Source organism: Mytilus edulis, chromosome 2 (genome assembly GCF_963676685.1).
Source record: "Mytilus edulis chromosome 2, xbMytEdul2.2, whole genome shotgun sequence".
Taxonomy (NCBI): Eukaryota; Metazoa; Mollusca; class Bivalvia; order Mytilida; family Mytilidae; genus Mytilus; species Mytilus edulis.
Genome location: NC_092345.1, coordinates 46,745,084 through 46,769,097, shown reverse-complemented (window position 1 = coordinate 46,769,097; position 24,014 = coordinate 46,745,084). Strand labels below are relative to the sequence as shown.

Genomic DNA, 24,014 nt, shown 5'->3' with positions numbered 1-24,014 from the left:
GCATTAAACTGAAAAAAGCTTCATTTTGATCAACGTAGTAATATGTTTTTGATGATTTATTGGGAATATATAATATTGTCCTTCACTTAATTACAGTTTAACAGTTATAAACTAGAAAAGTCATTTTTTAAAGTCTATGATACCTTTTTTTCTTATTCAAATTTTCTGTAAAAAAAAAGGGTCCATTTGTTTAAAAACCGTACGATTTCAAAGTTACTCTCGGAAAAACCCGGACAACAACAACCAATTAATTCTTGGTTAAATACAAGGCATTGAGCTTCTTTGTTGATCACATTATGTATAGCATTCAATATAAGATTGGAAGTAATATAAACAAAACTATTATAATTACGAAATAGCAGTTAATTGAACTTATCGCATGTTTTATCACTCGAAAAAGCCCGAACTACATTCGCAAAAATGGACCGATTCGGTCGAAAAACCACGATCCTAGCCGCACACTATACCCAACGTGCTAAACATCTCCATTTTTAGTTTATTTTAATGTGTTGTATTACAAAAGTTAATGATAAATTGCAGCTTTGATTTAAAAAAAAATCAATTTTTATACTTCAACCCAGTTCAGAATTATATCAGTAAATCTAAAGAAAAAACGATTGGAAAACAGAATGAGAATTCAAACAACGAGTGTGTGAAAAATACAACATATATATCATTTGTTTCAAATCTATGGAAGTATTGCAAAATTCAGAGAAACAAGAATGTGTCCAAAGTACACGGATGCCCCAATCAATCATTTTATATGTTCCATTGACTGTGAAATAGGGTAAAAATCTAATTTGGCATTAAAATTAGAAAGATTATACCCTATAGGGAACATGTGTACTAAGTTTCAAGTTGATTTGACTTCAATTTCATCAAAAACTACCTTGACCAAAAACTTTAACCTGAAACTCCCACTTACATTTTCTATGTTCAATGGACCATGAAATTGGAGTCAAAAGTCTAATTTGGCTTTAAAATTAGAAAGATCATATCATAAGCAACAAGTGTACTTATTTAAAGTTGATTGGACTTCAGCTTCATCAAAAACTACCTTGACCAAAAATTTTAACTTTAACCTAAAACTCCCACTTTCATTTTCTATGTTCAATGGACCGTGAAATTGGGGTCAAAAGTCTAATTTGGCTTTAAAATTAGAAAGATCATATCATAAGCAACGAGTGTACTAAGTTTCAAGTTGATTGGACTTCAGCTTCATCAAAAACTACCTTGACCAAACACTTTAACCTGAAGCGGGACGAACCAATGAACGAACGGCGCCACAGACCAGAAAACATAATGCCCCTCTACTATCGTAGGTGGGGCATAAAAATAGCAGTGGAGAACAAATAACTTAATACAAAACAAGACGAAACAGGAAGATAACACATTATGTTTCACAAGCATTTGAAGTATATTAGATTTGCATCTAGGTAAGATGGTATGAATCGTCCAAAATATTCAAAAGGTAATACATGTATAATGTAAAATTAAGAAATTATCTTTCCAGTTATTTGTGTACCTATACAAATTGTTGTCCTTCATAATTTCTTTCTTTCTGTCATTTGTGGTTTTATTCCATTTATTTATTTCCCGTATCTTTCGTTTCCTCTGTGTTCTGTGGTGTTAACAAGCTTCAACACATTCTACATCTGCTTCCATCCCGGGCCCGTTTTAATGAGATAATTTCGAAATTTTATTACTCGGATGACAATGGTATACTATCTTCAAAATGTTGTCAGATTATGAATTTTATATTCAAAAACTTTTATGAACAGAATGAGATTATACATTTACCTCCAGGTTTTTTTTCTTTCTTGGCACTGCAGCTTGCTCAACATTACCATGGTCAGAGTCTGTAAATCTAAGATCATGTTCTTTTGGTGTATGTTCTATAAGTATATATATATGAAATCTAGTGATGGTTTAAAGACAATCAGTGTATAAGCGCTTAGAGTATTATGTTTATTAGATAGGTGCTATATAAAAATGTGGTTGCTCGCAGAAACTTGTTATTTTTTCTTGCAAACCATGTTTAATAACATAATAGAAAAATTGTTGTTGCGTTTCTTTTTTTTTTGACAAGCGTGAGACGATTTTTGTGACAGATATTTTTCGACTAATTGTTACAGGGTATCGACCAATTGTGGATTGTTATGTGTTGGAATATTTTCAAATAAAAAATTACAATTAGTACATTCAGGACAGAGGTTCTTTTGGTTAATTTGAATTTCAAATGTCTGGATCTATCGCACAAGGACCATAAAAAAACACTCCGTCCTATTTTCTGTTTTAACTAACTTTCAGGATTTTCTAGTTTTGTCGGAGTAATACACTCCTTCAAAAATGTGAAGTAAAATTTTTATTGGCTAAAACTTTCCTCTAAAAGTCGATGTGTTTCAATCGGTTTTAGATTGTACCCTGGACGGTCGACTATTGAACAGCGGTATACTACTGTTGCCTTTACCTCACATATCACCTGTATTGTAATCAGATTAAATATGAGATTTGAAATACGAACATTGGTAAACTAAAATATAAAATACGGTCGTCCTTTTTGACGAGATAAAATAAAACAGAGAAGATATGTCCAATCATTATCCGCACTCTTGATATGAGCCATTGTTGGCATTGTCGAGTTCTTAACATTTAATAAAACTTAGTGAATGTATATTTAGGAAAAGTATGCGAACGGCAGGTTGTTTCAAACGACATAATCGCCATCTTTAAAACATAACGTAAAAAAGTTCTGATTGGTTCCCCAATGATGTTGCTTATATTCCATCGGTTAAAATAGGCTATCGAAATGGAAATGCATGACAGAACGGAGATGACATGTTATCATACCTCCTTCACATTTCTAGGAATATGATTGGTTAAAAGCGTCCGCGTGAAGACCTCGAATGCATGTTCCATATTAGGTTATTAGGATGGCGGGGTTTATTTCAATACGGGGTTAGTAGTGGAGTTTCGAATTTGCACTTTACAAATATATTGAAAGTTCTGTTTAATATTGTTATATCAAGGTTGTTGATATTAAATTGTTATTGTTGACATTATTTTTATGTGCAGACCAATGGGTTGGTTCTTAAAATTGAACACTTGAAAACTTTACATAGCAAGAATGTGTCCATAGTACACGGATGCCCCACTCGCACTATCGTTTTCTATGTTCAGTGGACAGTGAAATTGGGGTCAAAATTTTAATTTGGCATTTAGATTAGAAAGATCATATCATAGGGAACATGTGTACTTAGTTTGAAGTTGATTGGACATCAACTTCATCAAAAACTACCTTAACCAAAAACTTAAACCTGAATTCGGACGAACAGACGCACAGACGAACGAACGGACGGACGGACGGACGTGCAGATCATAAACAGTATCCCCCTCTACTATCGTAGGTGGGACTTAAAAATAAGAAGATGTGAAATGATTGCAAATGAGACAACTCTAATCTAAATTCAACAAATTAAGATAGTCGGTATTATTAATTCGTTGCATAGTGTACTAGTGACCTAATACGATATATACGGGGTAAGTAAATTCCGTATGAGATTCGAGACTCGTTCTCACCCCCATATGGAATTCACTGACCCGTATATATCGTATTGGGTTACTATGTAACTAATAAGACGGAAGTATAGATTTGTTGCCCAGAATACGAGTTCAGATGGGATATTTATCATCATGCTAACTAACACAAATTAAGTGAACTTTAAATTGCAGAAATGTATTACAAATTGTACAACAAGTCAGAATTAAGACGAAATAATAGTTGACAGTACTCTTAGTTCCTGAAAACTAGTTAACAGCCAAAAACAATTTCACAAAAATCATGCATCAGAAAACTAAAATCCATTAAAACACATCTCAGTGATTTAGGGTTTTAAAACGCCATAGATAAATAAAGCAATGGATTGATTGATTTTTAAAGAATATATAACAACGGTTAGAAATATAAAGGAGAATGGGTAATAAACGGTACAAACTTTGAACTTATTTTAATTTAACGATGGTAAATGATCAGATGACGATTTTAAACATTTTTGAAGATAACATTTAGAGTATCTCTTACCCGAAAAAAGTTAATTCCTCAGAGGATATCAATCTGTCAAAACTTACGGTATCGACTGTTAGTCTTAAACCATTAGTCTATATTATAATACGTTTCCTTTTTTTCCCTTTTTTTTATTGTAAGTTTTATTTTCCCGCAAAGTTAGTTTGTCATCTAATTAATTAATAGTATCGGAAAAGGAAAATATGAAACTTAAAAATTGAAAACTTTTCTCTAGAAACTTTTAATAACATGATATACAAAAACTGACGTTGTTTTGATATAACGACATACCTTTTAATTAAGGCATATCTTGTGCAAGATAAGATTTTAAAAAAAATACGTATATATCACTATAAGACTAGCACTATATTTAGTTTTAATACATCACTTGAAAAGAATTGAATATGTTACCTTTTTTTGCTGCTAATTCATCATTTATCCAATCATCTTGTGGTTGTGTACTATAGACAGGGTCATTGTAATTTGCAGCCATATTTAATTTGAAACCAAAGAACTCTACAATGTTAATGTTAACACATCATAATAGTATACACACTTGTAAGTGCTGGGGTGTTTCAGTGGGAAAGGTTTAGTAACCATGCTTTTTTTTTTTTTAAACAGTCTTTCAGTCTAAAAAAATGTAAGGAAAAGCAAATGAATATAACAATTTAGTAAAAAAAAATCAAATTAAATTTTCTTTTTTAACATAAGGGTATTTTTACATTGTTTTATCTGAAAAGATAAACTATAACGTTTGCGATACAATACATCATGAAGACCCCCTGTTAATTAAATAATATCTTGTCATGGTGATACACACTCGTAAAGTGACTGCGAATGGCTAATTAAATAATCATATATTTTAAATGTCCGACTCTTTTGTGTTTAATGAATTGATTTATTCACACGTATAATGATTTTTGTTGAATAGTGTGTACTACATTTTTAACTGCTGAAAATTTAAATATCCGTCCATCGTAAAAGATAATTTCTCATTTAAAAAAATCTTAATACTAATAAATGGAACATGTTAGTAAAATCGACAAACAATTACGTAAAAATGATTTTCATTATTCGTCATTTTTTTATCGTTGCTTACTTTTTGTGCGTTCAAAATATATCAACATTTTCGCATTATTTTTTAATTATATGCTGGTGCTTTCGTTACTTCATAATTCAAACATGCTCAATCTCGTATACACGATTACAAAATAGAGAATAATCAATATAAAAATCAATATAAAAACTAGAGAATCTAAAGAGTCTGTGTCGCTCACCTGTATTTACTGATGCTTTGGAAATCATGTACAATAAGGTTTAAATCATAGTTTATAGTATAAGATATAATATTTTCTGAGATAATAACAAAAAACTGCAAAACCTCAGAGGCAGCAACCCAAAAACTGGTTGTCGGATTTGTCTGAAATTTCAGGGCAGATATATCTAAATCTGATAACATTTTTTCCACCGTTCAGATTTGCTCTAAATACTTCAGTTTCAGAGATATGAACCAAAAACTGCATTTTACCCTATGTGCTATTTTTAGCCATGTTTGCGGGCAGGGTCATTAGGCATTTTTTTTTAAACTAGATACCCTTATGATGTTTGTGAACAAGTTTGGTTACATTTGTCTTAGAAGTTTCAGTAAAAAAAGATTTTTGTAAAATATTACAAAAATCTAAGAAAAATAAGTAAAATTGACTATAAAGGGCAATAACTCTTTAAGGGGTCAACTGAACATTTTGGTCATGTGACTTATTAATTGTAGATCTTACTTTGCTGAACATTTTTCATGTTTACAGTTTATCTCTATCTTAAATAATATTCAAGGTAACCAAAAACGAAAAAAGTTCCTTAAAATCACCAATTAAGGGGTAGCAACCGAACAACCGGTTGTCCGATTCATCTGACAATTTAAGGGAGTATATTTTGACTTGATAAACAATTTTAACCATGTCAGATTTGCTCTAAATGCTGTGGTTTCGGAGTTATTAGTCAAAAGCTACATTTAAGTCCTATGTTATATTTTTAGCCATGGTGGCCATCTTGGTTAGCTGGATGGGTCACTGGACACATTTTTTAAACTAGATACCCAAAGGATGAGTGTGGCCAAGTTTGGTTTAATTTGGTCAAGTAGTTTTAGAGGAGAAGATTTTTGTTATGACAGTACGCATTATCGAAATATACCATGGTACTAGCAATCTAAATCTTGCAACGCCTCTCCGTAGACAAAAACAGGACTACTGGATTAGACAATTGGGAACTGCGACACCATATGGTTGCAATGACAAAATTGATGGTATAGGTATTCTATCTACTCCTTCGTGTAGCTCGGTGAATGTGATGAATATTTTCAACTCTACTCCTCGACGTAGACTTGTCATCGTCATTATACATCATCTACTCTGCATGCTGTCTCCATTAATGACTTGCTGTCATTTATATAGAATCCGTTAGGTATTTCGCACGAAACTTTATTCATTACCCCTTTCAAAATTTCATTCTCTGTTCAGTTTATGTTTGGAGACCAATGTTACAAACCCTCATTCAAACCAATACAAACTTACAGCTATAATTTCGTATATTGCAAGTCACAGACTTTTCAAGCCAGTCCGCATTGGAAAAGATGAAAAAGAGAAAAGGTATTTCCTTAATATTTCCTTTTCCAACAAAGGTCTCGATGGCGTCAACGTAGGCAATATCCTTCATCATAAATTCGTTCAATCGAAAATACCTTATTTCAAAACCCAGTCTGTACCAATCATTTTGTATAACTATACCAAACCTATTTCAACTAAAGTTTTCAATTACAAACAGGATCTCAGTATTGACGACTTCAAGTCTAAACCTCCTATTTGCATTTGTGTTAGTTCCTAATTCACATATAATCCGACTGGCCACGTTCTAAACAGTGACCTCAACATTGTTAATAACACTTCCCTACGAAATGTGGTATCGAAAGGTCCAAAATATCGTGAGCCGAAATCCATCAATTGGAAATACAACTTTAAAATTTTGATGGATTCAGTCGAGGATTATGCCAAGCAATGGGCTAAGCGTGAGAAGGAAGACGTAGACACTCTTTCTGAATAGATTAAAACAGTGAGGTCGTTGATACAAATCAACTGAAAGGGTCTGACAATGTCCATGCTACATCAATCTTTAAAGACAGTAATATTGTAAAACACTTATCCTACCTTCATGACAAATATTTTGTTGTCCCCGCAAATAAATCCACAAACAACATCGTTTGTGTGTGTAAAATCTTATATTAACTGCTTGATAAACGAATTAGATATTGACAATTCAGTTGGAAACCCAACAAATACCCTCACGACACTTACCAAAGAAGAAATCCTGGATAATCATAGGTCTGTTCTATGTTCCTCAATTTCAACTAAAGATGATGAACTGGATCTTCCTTCACTGTATTGGATACTTAAACTGCATAAGTGTCTCACAAACAACGGTATATTGCTGGGTCTTTCAAGTGCTCCACGAAACCTCTTTCTAAATTATTAACATCTATTTTATCAGCAATCAAAGACGGGCTTCAAAGTTATTGTGAAACTGCTTATTCAGAGTTGGCGTGAATCAGATGTAGGTATTTAAAACTTCCAAAAATCTTTTAGAGTACATATATATATACAATCTAAATCTCTTCATCTTGTAATAGTATTAAAACATTTGACTTTTCTACACTTTATACAAGTATTCCACATTCCAAACTAAAAGACAAATTGAAAGAGTTGGTATTGCTTTGGTATTGCTTTGGAAGAAAGATAAGAAGTAATAACTCATAGTTTTTATAAATTAAAATGTTGTTATTCTTTTTCTTTTTGTCGAGCCTGCGACTTTTGTCGCAAAAGCGAGACATAGCAAACCATTCTGTCATCAACAGCGTCCACAAATATTCACTGTTTGGTTAAAGTTCTTAAAATTTTCTTTCATTATCCTGGGTATCTACCAAACTTAAACAGAAGCTAGTTTATGATCATAAGATAATTTTCAAAAAGTTTATTAGATTTCATAAACCATCCTGGATTTTAATCAAATTTGGACAGAAGCTTCTTACAGTACTAGTCATAAGTTAGTATATGGAGAAAAATTTTAATATTCAGTTTTTCCCATTTTTGTTGAGCCTGTGACTAACAGCAAAAGTAGGCGAGATACTGGGTTCCGCTAAACCCTTACAAATTTAAATCTGAATACATCGGTAACGTATCTCTAGCTAGGGGTTGAATTGAAGGTCACATGAATACGTATGCAATGAGGTTCAATTATTCACTTGCAAGTGCACAACTCATCAACCATGTTTCTCAGCTTATTTTAGTAAAATAATTACTGATCTTCTATAGTTAGTATAACAACTTTTGATCAGCTGACCATATTACAACATAGTTTTAACAGTCAATAAATAGGTGTAAAAATTCATTTTGAAACTAGTCATTATTGGTAATAACTGGGCCGTTTCAGGAATTACTTGTATTTACTAAGTGCATCGGGGGTTACATGTAATTCCTAATTTCACCTTTTTACTGTAACATATAATATATATATATATCTCCCAATTGATACGATATTCCCGTGCTTGCATTTCCTATCATGATTTTCTTGATATAGGGTTGTTGCTCACAAGGAAGCTATTAAATCAAGAGTTCCAAATGGTGAAGTTGAAATCATCTCTTCGTAAATTTTACGAACGCCATCACGAGTTGGTTGACCGTTATGGAATAACCGTTTCACAAATAATATCGGATATGTTCCTTACGTCATAACTACAGTCCCCTTCCCTTTCATAAATGTGACCTACCGAATTAGACTACTAACATTTACCGGATTTGTTATCTCATAAGCAACACGACGGGTGCCAGATGTGGAGCAGGATCTGCCTACCCTTCCGGAGCACCTGAGATCACCCCTAGTTTTTGGTGGGGTTCGTGTTGTTTATTCCTTAGTTTTCTATGTTATGTTATGAGTACTGTTGTTTGTCTCTTTGTCCTTTTCATTTTAGCCATGGCGTTGTCAGTTTATTGTCGATTATGAGTTTGATTATTTCGTCCCTCTTTTGTGAAAGATTACAAAAATTTAAGAAAAAATGTTGAAAATTGACAATTAAGGGCAATAACTCCTAAAGGGGTCAACTGACCATTTTGGTCATGTTGACTTACTTGGAGATCTTACTTTGCTGAATATTATTGCTGTTTACGGTTTATCTCTATCTATAATAATATTCAAGATAATAATCAAGAACGGCAAAATGTCCTTAAAATTATCTATTCAGGGGTAGCAATGCAACAACCAGTTATCAGATTCATCTGAAAACTTCAGGGCAGATAGATCTTGACTTTATAAACATTTTTACCCCTGTCAGATTTGCTCTAAATATTTGGCCACAGAGTTATAAGCCAAAATCTACATTTTACCCCTAAGTTATATTTTTAGTCATGGCGGCCACCTCGGTTGGCTGGCCGGGTACGTCCTCGGACACATTTTTTAAATTTCATACCCCAATGATGATTGTGGCCAATGAATTTGGCCCAGTAGAGGAGAAGATTTTTGTAAAAGTTAACAGACGACGATGGACGACGGACGCCAAGTGATGAGAAAAGCTCACTTGGCCTTTTGGGCCCGTTGAGCTAAAAACCAGAAAAATAAGGAAAAATTAAGAATAGAAAATAAGGGTGTGCTAAAATATATATGTTATGTTGTGTCTTCATTCTCTTATATTTAATGCATTTCCCTCGGTTTTGGTTTGTGACCCGGATTTTTTTTCTATCGATTTATGAGTTTTGAACATCGGTATACTACTGTTGCCTTTATTTATAATATATGATCCCAATTTATGATTTTCAACATTTCTTGTGAACAGGTATAATTGAAGCATAATGCTGGTTTTTCTAATTTGATTTAAGCATGATATTTCCATTTGAACTAAATGCCAGGCTTCTTATGTCAAACTAATAAAAAGAATGCTTTAATTTCAATATATCAAACATACGACACACAGCTTAGAAAATATAACGATTTTTTCTAGCTTCACAGAGGTGAAAAAATGGGAGGAAACCACCTTTTAACAAATAAATACCTACAAGACCACTAACTTATTGTTCTTCATGTCATTCAAGTACTGGATTTCTATGTAGCAACATCAGTGCCTGGATACAAAGTATATATCTCCTACTTGATACGATATTTCATGGCTTCTATTTCCTATTATGATTTTCCTTGATGGAGAGATTTTGGCAGCTGCTCACAGAGAAGCTTTCAACTAAAGAGTATCAAGTGGTGAAGGTAATGTTACGGACATTATCACTAGTTGGTTGATTGTTATAGAATACTCGGTCCAGTGTCATGATAAATTAAAGATAATTATCAATATTTATTCAAATTGACTGTTTGCATCTACAATACTCCTGCAAAACAGCGATCTATAGAGTTTTGCTATTTCGCCGGCTTAATAGTAAATTAAGATTTTCAGTATATAAATTGGAACAGAATTTTTTTTTTTTTTTATAAAATAATATCTTTATTGCACTTTTCTTTGCTGTTGTGACAAATTACTCGACCTACAGCAGTTGGTCGAATATCCCTGTGTATAAGTCACTGGATAACCAGGGAATTTATCCAGTGAATTCATATTTATAGATAGTTTGTTAGTTTTACAGTTCATGGTTATTACATGTATACATTTTGCAAAATATATTGTTCCATGATTACGGAAAGTGTACAGTATTGTCCGGTTCTATTTCTAAAGATTAAAACTTTATGATCATTGACCTTTAACCTTATTGATGAAAACCGTTAAAGCTGGTCGATCAATTGTCAGGAATAATTTAAACGTTTTGATTCTCACGAACAACTTAAACTTAAGTTAAAAATTATATGTGGTAAGTCTCGACATTGTAATTGAAAATTCATTTGATTAAGTGTGCATAAATGTGTTTTGAGACAAAATTCTGTACATTTTCACGAAGCATGCTATTTTGGTTTATTACCACGTGTTCAGATGTAGTGTCAACTTTAGTTTTAAAATGCATTGCATAAAAATATATTATATCTAGCTATTCATGATCATATGTATCTTTTTACATCATTTAAAAATTTGCTGTTTTTAGCATTAATATATTTGTTAATTTCGTATGTGTTTAAAAATTCATTTCTGAAAACTGCATAAGCGTCTATGCCTTTTTGTTTATAATTTGATATATGAGTACTTTTATGAATTGAGTATATTAAGACAGTTAGGAAGAGATTTATATCATTATACATAGGATCAGGTATTTTATAGCCCAGTACTAAAGTTTTAAAATTAAAAATATGTGACCCAATTTTGATTTTTCTTACAAGTACATATATTTTCTTCCAAAATTCGTGAAAGAATTGACATTTGAGAAAAAAGTGTTCGTAATCTTCAGTCAAGTTACACAAGTCACACATACTTGTTTCTTGTATGTGCCATTGTAATAATAATTGTTTACATGGGAGGATGTAATGGAGTAATTTCCATCTTAACATTTTATATTTGTTATTAATTAAATAGGTAAAAGTAAATTGTAGTACATTATTTATTGGAGTGATTGATTCTAGATTGAAGATGTTTTTCCATTTGGAGAATCCTATTGGTCTCTCATCATTTTTGTTATTTAAGTGGTTATATATATCTTTGGATGACATATTTTCAATTAATTCTGGGGGTTTTTTAACAGTCAAGTACAAGTTTAATTTTGTTTTTACAACAGTTTTTAAAGGTTTGTCAGATTTTAATGTACTAACCCATTCTTTCGGAATACAATTTTTCAATTTTAAAAGTTCAGAGATCCAATTAGTTTTTGAGGTTAATTTCTCCAATATAACTTTTTGTGATATATGCCCTTTTTGATCAATTATATCATTAATGAGAATAATACCATCTTTTATCCAATTTAGGTAAACTAAACATTTTCCTTTAAATTTTATATTTTTATTGCCCCACAACATTTGCTGCCTAATATTTCTAAAATTCATGATTGGTGTATTACTTGTTGGCGTATTATTTGCTTTGTACCAGCTCTTTAATATGTTCAAGTAAAATGAAGGTATTACATTATTTAAATTAGGTAATGATTTTATGTTGTCTGGCATCATGTGAAATATTAGGTTGTTTTTACCAAATTTATTGAAATAATATGTTGGAATGACTTTCCAATTAGCAAATTCCTTTGCCGTTAATCGTTTAACCCATGAAATTTGTAATGCATTTAAAGAAGTAATCAATGTCTGTCATTTTCAGATCCCCATTTGTGTAATCCTTAGTAAGTGTTGAACGTTTTACTTTTTCTTGTTTATTATTCCATATAAAGTTGTTTATAAGTTTTTTTAAATCTTTTATGTACATTTGGGGTATTGAAACAACCGAAGCCAAAAAAGTAAGATTAGGTAAAATAAGCGACTTAACAACTGTTATTCGACCTATCTTTGTTAAATTTCTTTTTTCCCAATCAAGTATTAATTTTTTTGACTGTTTCATTGTTTTTTCAATATTTAATTTGTCACATTCACTTTTATTTAATCCAAAGTAGACACCTAAACTTTTAATTGGTTCTTTGCTCCAGTGTATATTTTCAATTGTTTCTTTGCAATGTTTAAGTCTACCTAATCATATACCTTCTGTTTTAGATTTATTCAGTTTAAACCAGAAAGTGTTCCAAATATTTCTATTAGGTTCAATGCTTGGTGTATTTCATTTTTTGGGAAAGAGGGTTGTGTCATCAGCTAATTGGTAAATTTTTAAACTATGCGTTTTTTCATCAAGTTTAATTTGAAATCCTTTAATGTTAGAATCTTGTCTTACTCTACAGGCCAAGATTTCAACTGCTATTACAAAAATAAGAGAACTTAACGGACATCCTTGTTTTATACCACGGTGAAGACTATAGGTATCTGAGATCCAGCCGTTATTAGACAGGCATCCTTTAGTATCATTATATTACGTTTTAACCCATTTTAAGAAGGAATGTGGTATTCCAAATTTTAGTAGAGTTCATACATGAAGGGCCATTCTAAAGAATCAAAGGCTTTGGAAAAGTCTATGAACAATAAAACCCCATCTATATTAAATTTTTCTGAGTAGTCTCCAAAAAAAATAATTATTAATAGAAAAATATACTTTAATAGGAATATCTCCTAATGCCTTCTTCAAAACATGTATACAGAACGTATTTATCCTCTATTCTTAATAAGGAGTCTCTAAAAATTATGTATTTCTTAAAATACTTTTGCATGAATGTCAAAACTGATATTAAAGAAATCATAAATATTAAACAGGTCGAGAACTCTAGATTTTCTGACGTCAGAATATATTTGCATAGTAATTTCCAAAACACAAGGCCAATATGGCCTTGAAAAACTGACCAATCGACTCAATGAACTACAATGCATTGTGGGCTACTACGAGTAAACTACTACTTAAGACACGTGGAATTAGTGGGAAAACAGTCAATTAATATATTGTCTGGGACTCTCATTACCAAAGTTTTTATTCTGCAAATATATTTAATGTAAAATATATAACGTAATCTTCAATTTGCATGCTCAGATTAAAAAAATATTGTTTATTGGCTTCACGATTCGACTTTCTTTTTCGCCTTGCAAAAGTAGTTGAACCGGTTTTGTGCATTGTTATGAATTGAACTTGCAATAATTTCACGACATGACACAGTGAAATATCCAATGAAGTGACCACTGTCCAGTAAGAAAATCATTTGAGCTCTTTTGAACCTGTATGATAGCATTGCAAAATCATTTCTGCCTAGAAAAACACGAAACTTTAATTGAAACACTTCTTTCTGTACTGAATATGTATTTTTTTTTATCAGGACCTGAACTAATAGTAAGAACATCATAATATTCAGTATGCTAAAAAGAAGTGTTATGAAAGCGGCAGGGGCGGGTCCAGCCATTTTAAAAGGGGTTCCTAACCCTGGACAAAAGGGGAGGGGGTTCCAACTACATGTCCCCATTCAAATGCACTGATCGTCCAAAAAAAGGGGGTCCATCCCCCGGAACCCCCGCCCCCTGGATCCTCCACTGAGCGGGTACGGTATATAGCTCAATACATTTTTTATAGTTTCATCCATCGATAATATCCGTTTCTTGCCAATTTTATCACAAAATATACCTCAGAGGTTTTTTATCGTTCGGCTGCTGTCCTGTTGACATATGTAAAATATCTCCAATATTAAAAGTCTCTGGATCATAGTGGGTGCCATATTACCTATTATTTTTTTTCTAAAACGTGCTTTGTATATAGAAATAAGAAGATGAGGTATGAATGCCAAATGAGACATCTTTCCAACAAAGACATACTTTAGTAAAGGAAGCAGTCATAGGTCCAATGCTGAAAAGTAAGCTATCAATGACCCAAAAATTACTTGTGTAAAACAATCCAAACAAAAAAAAAACAAAACAAAAAACCGGCCCATTTAAATATATAAAAGGACAAGAAATCTATCCCATCAAAACAAAATTATATTGTATAGGAGCCTGACAGTGTATTTCGGTGGTTGTCGTTTGTTTATGTGTTACATATTTGTTTTTCGTTCATTTTTTTTTTTATATAATAACTAAGGCCGTTAGTTTTCTCGTTTGAATTGTTTTACATTGTCATATCGGGGACTTTTATAGCTGACTATGCGGTATGGGCTTTGCTCATTGTTGAAGGCCTTACGGTGATCTATAAATGTTAATTTCTGTGTCATTTTGGTCTCTTGTGGACACTTGTCTCATTGGCAATCATACCACATCTTCTTTTTTATTATAGATCCAACGCTGCAATTTTCACAAAACATATCAAATGTTCCACCTTGTCGCACATACATATGGATAAAATCATTACAGCTTATTTCCTAATGCATGTGGAGCAAAACTTTGGTTAGCTTGCTTGTTTTGTTTGTATATTGTACAAAATATAAAATATACAAGTTAAACTATACCTATATATATATTGTTTAAAGATGTCAATCTTATTTTCAAAGCTTGTATAAACAACTATACAAACAAAGCAAGCAAGCAAACCAAAGTTTAATTTGCTGGTTTAAGAAATCAGCTGTAATGATTTTATTCAGTTTGGCAAATGTCCGAGACCGTTAAAAAACGAACAAACTGAAACTACAGTTGCTGACTTCACTACCTTAAAAAAAAAAAAGGGAACAGTTTGGAAGTCCCATGTACTGAAATGTTACCAACAAAAATACTTATAGATTTTGTTGACACTGCCATGTATGTAAATATTTCTTCGCCTTTTTTACGAACACAAAATTCAAGGATTTGCCTTTAATTATCTATACGAACATTGCTGTACTCTTGAATATCAGCACCGGTTGTTATCGACGGCTTACTTTATACCAGTAAGTTTGTCTCATGGGTAATTGTGTTTTTTCGCTGTTGTTTCGTTGCTTCTGGTGGACAAATACATGAAATCTCTGTGCCATCATCAAGCATGTTAATGGCTATATATCAGGTAATTCAAACCCTTTTTTCTTCGCATAGAAACAACTCTTCGTTAATCTGAGCATGGAAGTAATACTTTATATCACGAACTATAAATGAGGATACACAAAATAAAAAACTAAGCGAAATTGTGAATCCCGCATTGCACGAAAAAATTAGTTGTATTTCAGTAAATAACACGTGTTGTTAGTTGATTGTAAACACGTAGTAGTCCATCATGCATTGTGACTCGTTTAGTGGATTGGTCAAAAACCTAGGTAAAAATAAATTGCGTCACATGTAAATAAACAATTACATGTGCGAGAACATAAGTATGCTAATTTATGCATTTCCATATAAGGTAGTGGTCCCGACCTGTTAAAATTGATATCAAAAGAAAATTAATCATAAATATTAAAAAACTGATATTAAAAATATTTATATGATACACATTAAGCAAATCAATAAAAAAAAATCGACATTCTAATCAAACCTTTAAATCAAAATATCCCGTTAGGTTTGAAATAAAAGGTAAACATGTAAAAACATCCAAAATGTATAACAACGGTCACAAAACCAGTATCTTTCTTTTGGTATATACATTAGTGTTGCTACCGCTGTATTCATGATCTGCACATAACGCGTGTTTCTTTTGCGTCTGCATCACTTTTTGCAAAAATAGCAGATATAAATTTAATTTAACTGTTAACTTATACAATAAATGCTGTCGATAGATTTCCCTATATCTTCAGTAAAATATGTCTTTATTAATCTTATGTTCATAAGTTTTTCTAGACATGCACATGAATCCCGTTTGGTGCGAGTTTACAAGTGATCCTCCTCTATCATTAGACCGTCATCAACCGCTGACTTTGCTATTTCTTTTCCAACAAACATTCTAATATAATCTCTATATGCTTTTTTTTGGTAAAAAATAATGGATTTTATCTTCCGTGCCGCATTTAGGTTAATCTAATAATAGTTTGAGTCTCCAGCTCTTTATCGAAATCGATTCAGTAGAGTTCAATGAATCATATTTCGCTTTGAACGTCATCTCTCTCTAATTCTCTTTCACCATTTTCACTACTTCGACTATCGGTTATATTTTCCACTTGGTCATTCATATCCACTTCAACAACTTCAACCACTAAGCAACGCTTTCCATCATTCCAATGTTTTAATATATTTTGTAAAGTGGATGTTTTGTCTGAATAATCGTTTTCTGCTGCTACCGAAACCAAAGTTGCAATCTGCTGGGTAAGAAGCTGTGTGCATAATTTCCATCTTTCAGATAATCCCTGTATCATAAATAAGTCTTCATTGCTGACATCTCGAAGATTGAAGATGTGTTACGTATGCATACTTTTGAAAATTGTGCATGTACAAATGGATGCTTCTACCAGTGGATGAAGTATTGTGGTCTTTGTCGCCATGAACATAGCAATACTTTATTGAACCATAGACTAGATTATTATTAAAGTTCTGACTTGGTGCTCTGGTTGCAATAAAAAATAAAGGTCACCGATGAGTTAAAAAAGATATTTCAATTTTAATGTAAAAAAAATGGCATTTTTGCACCAAAGGGAGATAATTTGGAGCTTTTTCAATGATATCTACATTTCGGTCCTACTAAAAAGTGCCCGGGAGTGCACGAGAGCGCCCAGGAAAAGAAATACCGCCGGAAGTAGAAAGTTATCATATAATAATATTTTATAACAATATTTCTTTTCCTTAAAAAAACAATCATTGCTTGTTTTGTCACAGTCCTTAATATAAATGCGGATATGTACGATGCTACATATAAAGTGTTGTTGCACTTTTACAATTTGATTTCAAAATTGTATATAAGTAAGTAAATATATACAAATAAGAGTATATAGAAGAATCATGAACGATATTGCACTCGATCAAAACGTATATTTTGTTATTTAAAAATAATCAGTGCCTGAGGTGTTGTAATATTTTCGCAACTGCATGCATTAGCATGTGGTGAACACCTTTTTATGCAGATACTGATACAGATTTATAAAATCTTTTTATAAAACTAAAACTATTTCAGTGGTTATGCTTATCAGGGTTTTAATGCTTAGTTTTAAATTAAAACCAAACTCCTCTTTATCCCCTTGTTTTAACTACGGTACATGTATAGAACTGCTTTATTTGCTGATTTATTATGTGCAACTATTTTAATTTTGATTGAATCTGTGAAATTTAAGTTGTTTTTACATTTTTTATTTTTATAGTATTCATATATTATTGTTAAAATGAAACATTCATACTTGTTTTTGTGCTTTATTACAAATGTCTGAATTTGCAAATAACTTGTCTAAAATAAAAAAAAATCAATTTTCATAACTTATTCCATCGACACAAAGTTGTCTCATGCCAAACAAATATTTTTTATTTTTTCCCCAGGCGCCTTTTCTTTTCTCTGGGCGCTATTTTTTCTTTTCCGGGCGCTTTTTCTTCATTTGGGCGCTTTTTAGTAGGACCCCTACATTTTAAAATTCACTTGGGGCCAACATGAATTGATTTTTTGGATAGATTTTTGTACCATATGATAAAGTAACAACTATTAAAGGTTATAAATAAAATTTGTAATGAAAAATAATTGTGATTTTTTTTTTTTTTAATTTTATACCCGCGAGCCTCTTTAAACAGATATTAACTTATGTACATGTAATTTAATGAGTGCAGTTCACCGAAAGTGAATAAACCAGACCCCAAAAGTAAAAGACTAAAAGGTTATTGAAATCTAGACACATATCCAATTTGTGTATAAAAATTTCAATTAAATTTTTATTTCAAATAGTCTGTTTTAAAAATCTAAAATAAGACCGGCAAAATAGCAAAATTCTATATAGATCGCTATTTTGCAGAGGCCGGCAAAAAATTAGAGGAAGATCTGCTGCTAGCATTCTTAAATACATTGTAAGTATATTCCTTATGTAAAATGAAATACATACTCATTTTCTGCACAAACAATACCATTAATCATCTTTATATATGCAGACTTTGGAACAATATATCCTAAAAACTAACTTATAATAGAATTGTTGTTGTTGCTCAGTTTAGTTTAAACATATTTATTTACGTTTAAACTTAGATTTTTTGTTATCTTGATGAGCTTGTTTGTATAACAGTTCATTAAAGACTCATGACATTGATGGCGCCAGGAGAGCACTGTGAGTACTTTAAAATCAAATAGACAACAACCGGACCAAAGAGAAGAAAACAGACAAAGGCCTCCAATGTGACTTCAACACAGACAGGCAAACTTCAACTGACCCCGAAACAAAAATTCCAGCTTGACAAAATCAGGATAGTTATGATCTAAACCAGTCTGAAACAGCAACAGTTTCCATAAAATCCAATCATACTAGAAATACTGAAGTCCATTACTCTGGAATGACATATCCAAATTTTTATAAATTCAAACAAGTATGTAAAATTTCCAATAAGTCAATCCAAGCTAATTCAAGTTATGGTACAACATTTGAAAAATTTACTTAAATCTGACAATAAAGTCCCATAACTCTTGAATGACAAACCAGAATATTATAAAATATTAAGAATGAACTTCTATGTATTAATTCCAAAAATAATGTAAAGTTTTGAGGCAATCTGTAAAAAAAATGCCTAAAATTGAACGGATAAAATGTACTGTAACTCTAGAATGACATATCCAAAATTGTTTAAAATCGCTTTACAAATACTGTTAATTCTAATTTTGGGTCAAAGTAACATGAGAGCAAATTTGAGTTATTGTATGAAGTGTTAACAGAATGGAAGTCTCAATAAGGATGTACAGAATAAAGAATAATAGCAAAACAAAATTTTAAGGTTGGATGGATATACAGTTGGACAGACAATTCATGCATTAAACATCAAATCTAGAGTAGCATCTAGAGTAATATTTATGTATACACAAATCATTTCTTGACACTTTTATGCATTTATTTTTCAACAAACATCATTAATAAATATATAAATTACACAATTGTACAAAACAAATATAAAGAATATTTTATAGTATAAACGTAAAGAATTCAAAACATAGAATGGACGGATGAATATATAAAATACAAAACAGCACAATAAAAAGTCAAAAAATAATTTCTATATGATTATTCTATATACCGGTAAAGACATCAGTATATCAGTAAAGCCATTTTTTAAACATTGAAATATTGTAGTTTTGATGAAGCTGGTCTTTTTGTCAGCATTTTAATGCATTCTCAATCTGAAATATATCAGATAGTGATTATTGAGAATGAATCTAAACAGAACTGGGAATAAAACAGCTGAAAAATGATTTCTTTTGACATGAATGGCAAGATGAATATAAATTGCACATTGGATCAAGAAGATTTCCCATGAGGCTGAATGAATTAAGGTCCAATAATTGGATCAGATAGAATAAAAGAAGAAGGTGTTAGAGGACACAAATGCCACTACACAAGCTTTAAAAAATTAAGGAATGACTGTAATATTTTTTCTGTCTATGAAGAAATAACATAAAAAATTTGGTGCACACTGAATAACGCACGTAGCGGGTTATTTAACAGTGTGCACCACATTTTTTTATGTTATTTCGAATAGACAGAAAAAATATTAGTCATTTCTTATAGTTTAATTCTAAATTCCATTTTAAACCGTAGAAAACCATGAAAAAACGTTGATGACGTCACGGTCACATGACTAAATTATGTCTATGGGCTCATAACAAAAATAATGTCAGCCAATCAGAAGACGCGTTACATCCAAAATTAAATTATATGAAAATGGAACAGAAGGATAGAGAGATGGTCAGACATGACAGAAAGAGTGTAAATAAACTCATCATAGATACCAGGATTAAATTGTGTATTTACAAAAGATGCGCATTTCATCTACAAATGATTCATCAATGACGCTTGAAACCAAAAAAGTTAAAAAGGCCAAAATAAAGTAGGAAGTTGAAGAGCACAGAGGACCAAAATTCCAATAAGTTTTGCCAAATATAGCTAAGGTAATCTATTCCTATGGTAGAAAAGCCTTAATATTTAAAAAATTCAAAAGTAAATTTATAAATATGACCATATCAATGATAATTCATGTCAGCACAGAAGTGCTGACTACTGGGCTAGTGGTAAAGATAACACTTAACGTCAAATAACCTACAGCTATGGCATAATTAGGCTAACATTGACTAACAAATGTATTTAGGCTCAAACTTATTGGAAACAATAATCACCTTAAAGGCAAACCACCCAACTTTTCGGATTTATAAAGGATTTTTGTCTTAGGAGATGTTGACCAGATTATTGAAATCATTTCCATACCTCCACACAGGGATTCAAAGGATTCAAATTGACTTTAAAGCACATACATGAAGCATACTCAACAAGTGAAACTGCGAGCTACTGCTCACTGATGATACCCCCGCCGCAAGTGGATAATATTAATAGTGTAAAAATATGCAAGTGTTCGGTAAACAGGAAGTTGTCGAGTGATGAATCTGAAAACGCATCACACGGTATAGCTGACTTATAAAAATCCTGAAACCAAATTTCAGAAATCCTTGTATTGTAGTTCCTGAGAAAAATGTGACGAAAATTTTTAACTTGGTTATCATGTGTAAAATCATACAAGTGTTCGGTAAACAGGAAGTAGTCGAGTGATGAATCTGAAAACGCATCACACGGTATAGCTGACTTATATAAATCCTGAAACCAAATTTCAGAAATCCTTGTATTGTAGTTCCTGAGAAAAATGTGACGAAAATTTTCAACTTGGCTATCATGTGTAAAATCATACAAGTGTTCGGTAAACAGGAAGTTGTCGAGTGATGAATCTGAACACGCATCACACGGTATAGCTGACTTATATAAATCCTGAAACCAAATTTCAGAAATCCTTGTATTGTAGTTCCTGAGAAAAATGTGACGAAAATTTTCAACTTGGCTATCATGTGTAAAATCAGACAAGTGTTCGGTAAACAGGAAGTTGTCAAGTGATGAACCTGAAAACGCATCACACGGTGTGGCTGACATATATAAATGTTGATACCAAATTACAGAAAGGGTGGAAGTGTAGTTCCTGAGAAAAATGTGACGAAAGTTTCATGGGACGGACTGACTGACTGACTGACGGACGGACTGATGGACGGACGGACTGACGGACGGACGGACTGACAGACAGAGGTAAAACAGTATACCCCCCCCTTTTTTAAAGCGGGGGTATAATTAGAACCATTGTACACACAATGTATAATACAATAGTGTTATTAACTGGCTATTTCTGTATTGGCACTGGTATAGATTTAAGGTCTGATGTATGGTCGAGGGCCAATACAGCTGACCGAGATACCAGTGCCAATACAGAAACAGCTAGTTCATAACACTTTTATTAAATAATCCAACTTTTTTAATACAGACTTGTTCAAAATGCTGTATTACTTACATCAAATGGGAATATAGGGCCAATATTTCCAATACAGACTGGCAATGATGTGAATATAGGGCAAATATTTCCAATACAGACTGGCAATAAATCATGAATTACATGCACAATATATGTTTACATGTAATTTAGGATTCATTGCTAGCCTGTATTGGAAAAATTGGACTGGGCCGAGAAGCAATATAGATCACATGATTTATATGACCAGGGCGACATCACCAGTATGACACATGCAGTTTTGGTAGTATTAGGGCTGTTTTAATCGTATTATTTAATAATTATAAGATTAAAATTACTTATGACATGTATAAGAGTAATAACATAAAAGGTACAAATTTTTTGGCACCAGATGCACATTTTGATAATAAATGTTTCCTAAGTGATGCTCAAGGTCAAACTATCTAAAAATCCAATTTTTAGATCCTCTTGTGCATATAATCCTAAAGGAGATTTTTTTAAATTTGACAAGTATCAGTAAAGCAAGAAAAAATATGTCAGGGTTACTTTTTCCTGTTGGGATGCATATATGATGCTAAAGTTCCATACCAACACTAAGTTGTATGTTCATATAATTATATATAATTAGGTATGCCAATCAGATTTTTTAAAGAATACTGTCGTGAATATGGACATCAAGGATAATCCATTATTTCCCTACAAACTAAATGCCTGATTTATGAATAATGCAATGGTTAAGTAGATTTCAATTGAATTATTGGTCCCTTTGAGGTCAATATAATTAGAAAGTAAATAAAATACTCATAAAAATACTTAAATTTTTTCGCTAATTTTAAAAAGCACAGAGTTAAAATTTAACACACACAACACAATCATAAATAAAAAAATCTTTTAAAAAGTAACATTCAAATAAATGCACAACCTATATCATTAACAGAATGCCATTATTTTACAGTCTTCATATGTGTCAGTTGTAATAACAATCCTGTCAGTACTCAAGAGTAAAGACTGCTTGAATTTAAAACTAAAATTAAAGATTGCATTGTATTATGAAATTATCACATTTTCCCATGACTGTGGGTAAAACAGATGGATTCATGCTTCATGTACTTACATGTTCTTACAAGTGTTAATAAAATATTATCTGAACAAGTATGGTGATACATGTACATTATTTTGTAACTGAAATATATGAGTATGCATTATTTATAAGTTGCTAGACATGAGCATGCATATGATCACTTACTCCACTATATTGTGTGTACTCACAAAGGTATATAAGAGGCTTAAAGTAAAGCTAAATGTAGCTGTGAAGCTAGTGGCAATAGGGTTTAAGTGCAATCTTTACACCAGAAACAAGTTTTATCTTACTCCAATAAATACCCATATTTATTAACAGGGTAAAACTAATGCATACAATCATAACAATAATACAATAACAAAGCTGAGACTACTATAACATGTATAATAAGTCTCAGAACAAATTAAATGCATGTTGAAGAATATAAAACTGATACAATTTTGAACTTTTAAAAGAAAATATATGATCAAATTAACTTAAAAATGTTTAAAATAAAAATGTTGCTATATACTAATCAAATATTTAAACAAATGAAATGGTATGCATATTAGCATCATAAACATGATAAGGAAGAATACTAGGACCAAAATGGCTGATGCTTAGTTTGGTAAATTTCCACTGAGCTTTTACCCATGAGTTATCACTCTTTATATACTACTAGAACACACCCGCGAAATCGCGGGCATTCAGAACGTAGTTTAAAGTATCAGTATGTAAAGTGTTGTTGGAAGAATTTTGTTAAATACAGAATGACTGGAGAATTTCAGCAAAAGTATCATAAGTCATAGGTTATTGGGGACAGGAAAATGTTTTTTTTTACCCTCCACCTTTATTTCCAAAGTTCCCAATTTTTGGTTTTCTATCAATTTCAATATGAACATACATTTAGTATGTTATAAACATTTATTTAAGTAAGGAGCCTGTAATTCAGTGGTTGTCGTTTGTTTATGTGTTACATATTTGTTTTTCGTTCATTTTTTGTACATAAATAAGGCCGCT

General features: G+C 31.7%; 1 protein-coding gene across 1 annotated transcript in view; it reads right to left on the bottom strand.

Annotated features, from left to right (window-relative positions):
- The window catches only part of LOC139510877 (tropomyosin-like), a 31,477-nt gene extending 26,921 nt beyond the window's left edge, over window positions 1–4,556 (bottom strand). Inside the window, exons 1-2 of the mRNA XM_071297419.1 lie at window positions 4,475–4,556; window positions 1,801–1,895 (exon numbers count right to left, since the gene is read on the bottom strand). Coding sequence (XP_071153520.1) covers window positions 1,801–1,895; window positions 4,475–4,556 — 177 coding nt within the window. The remainder of the gene's footprint in view (window positions 1–1,800; window positions 1,896–4,474) is intronic.
- Between the last annotated feature and the right edge of the window lie 19,458 nt (window positions 4,557–24,014).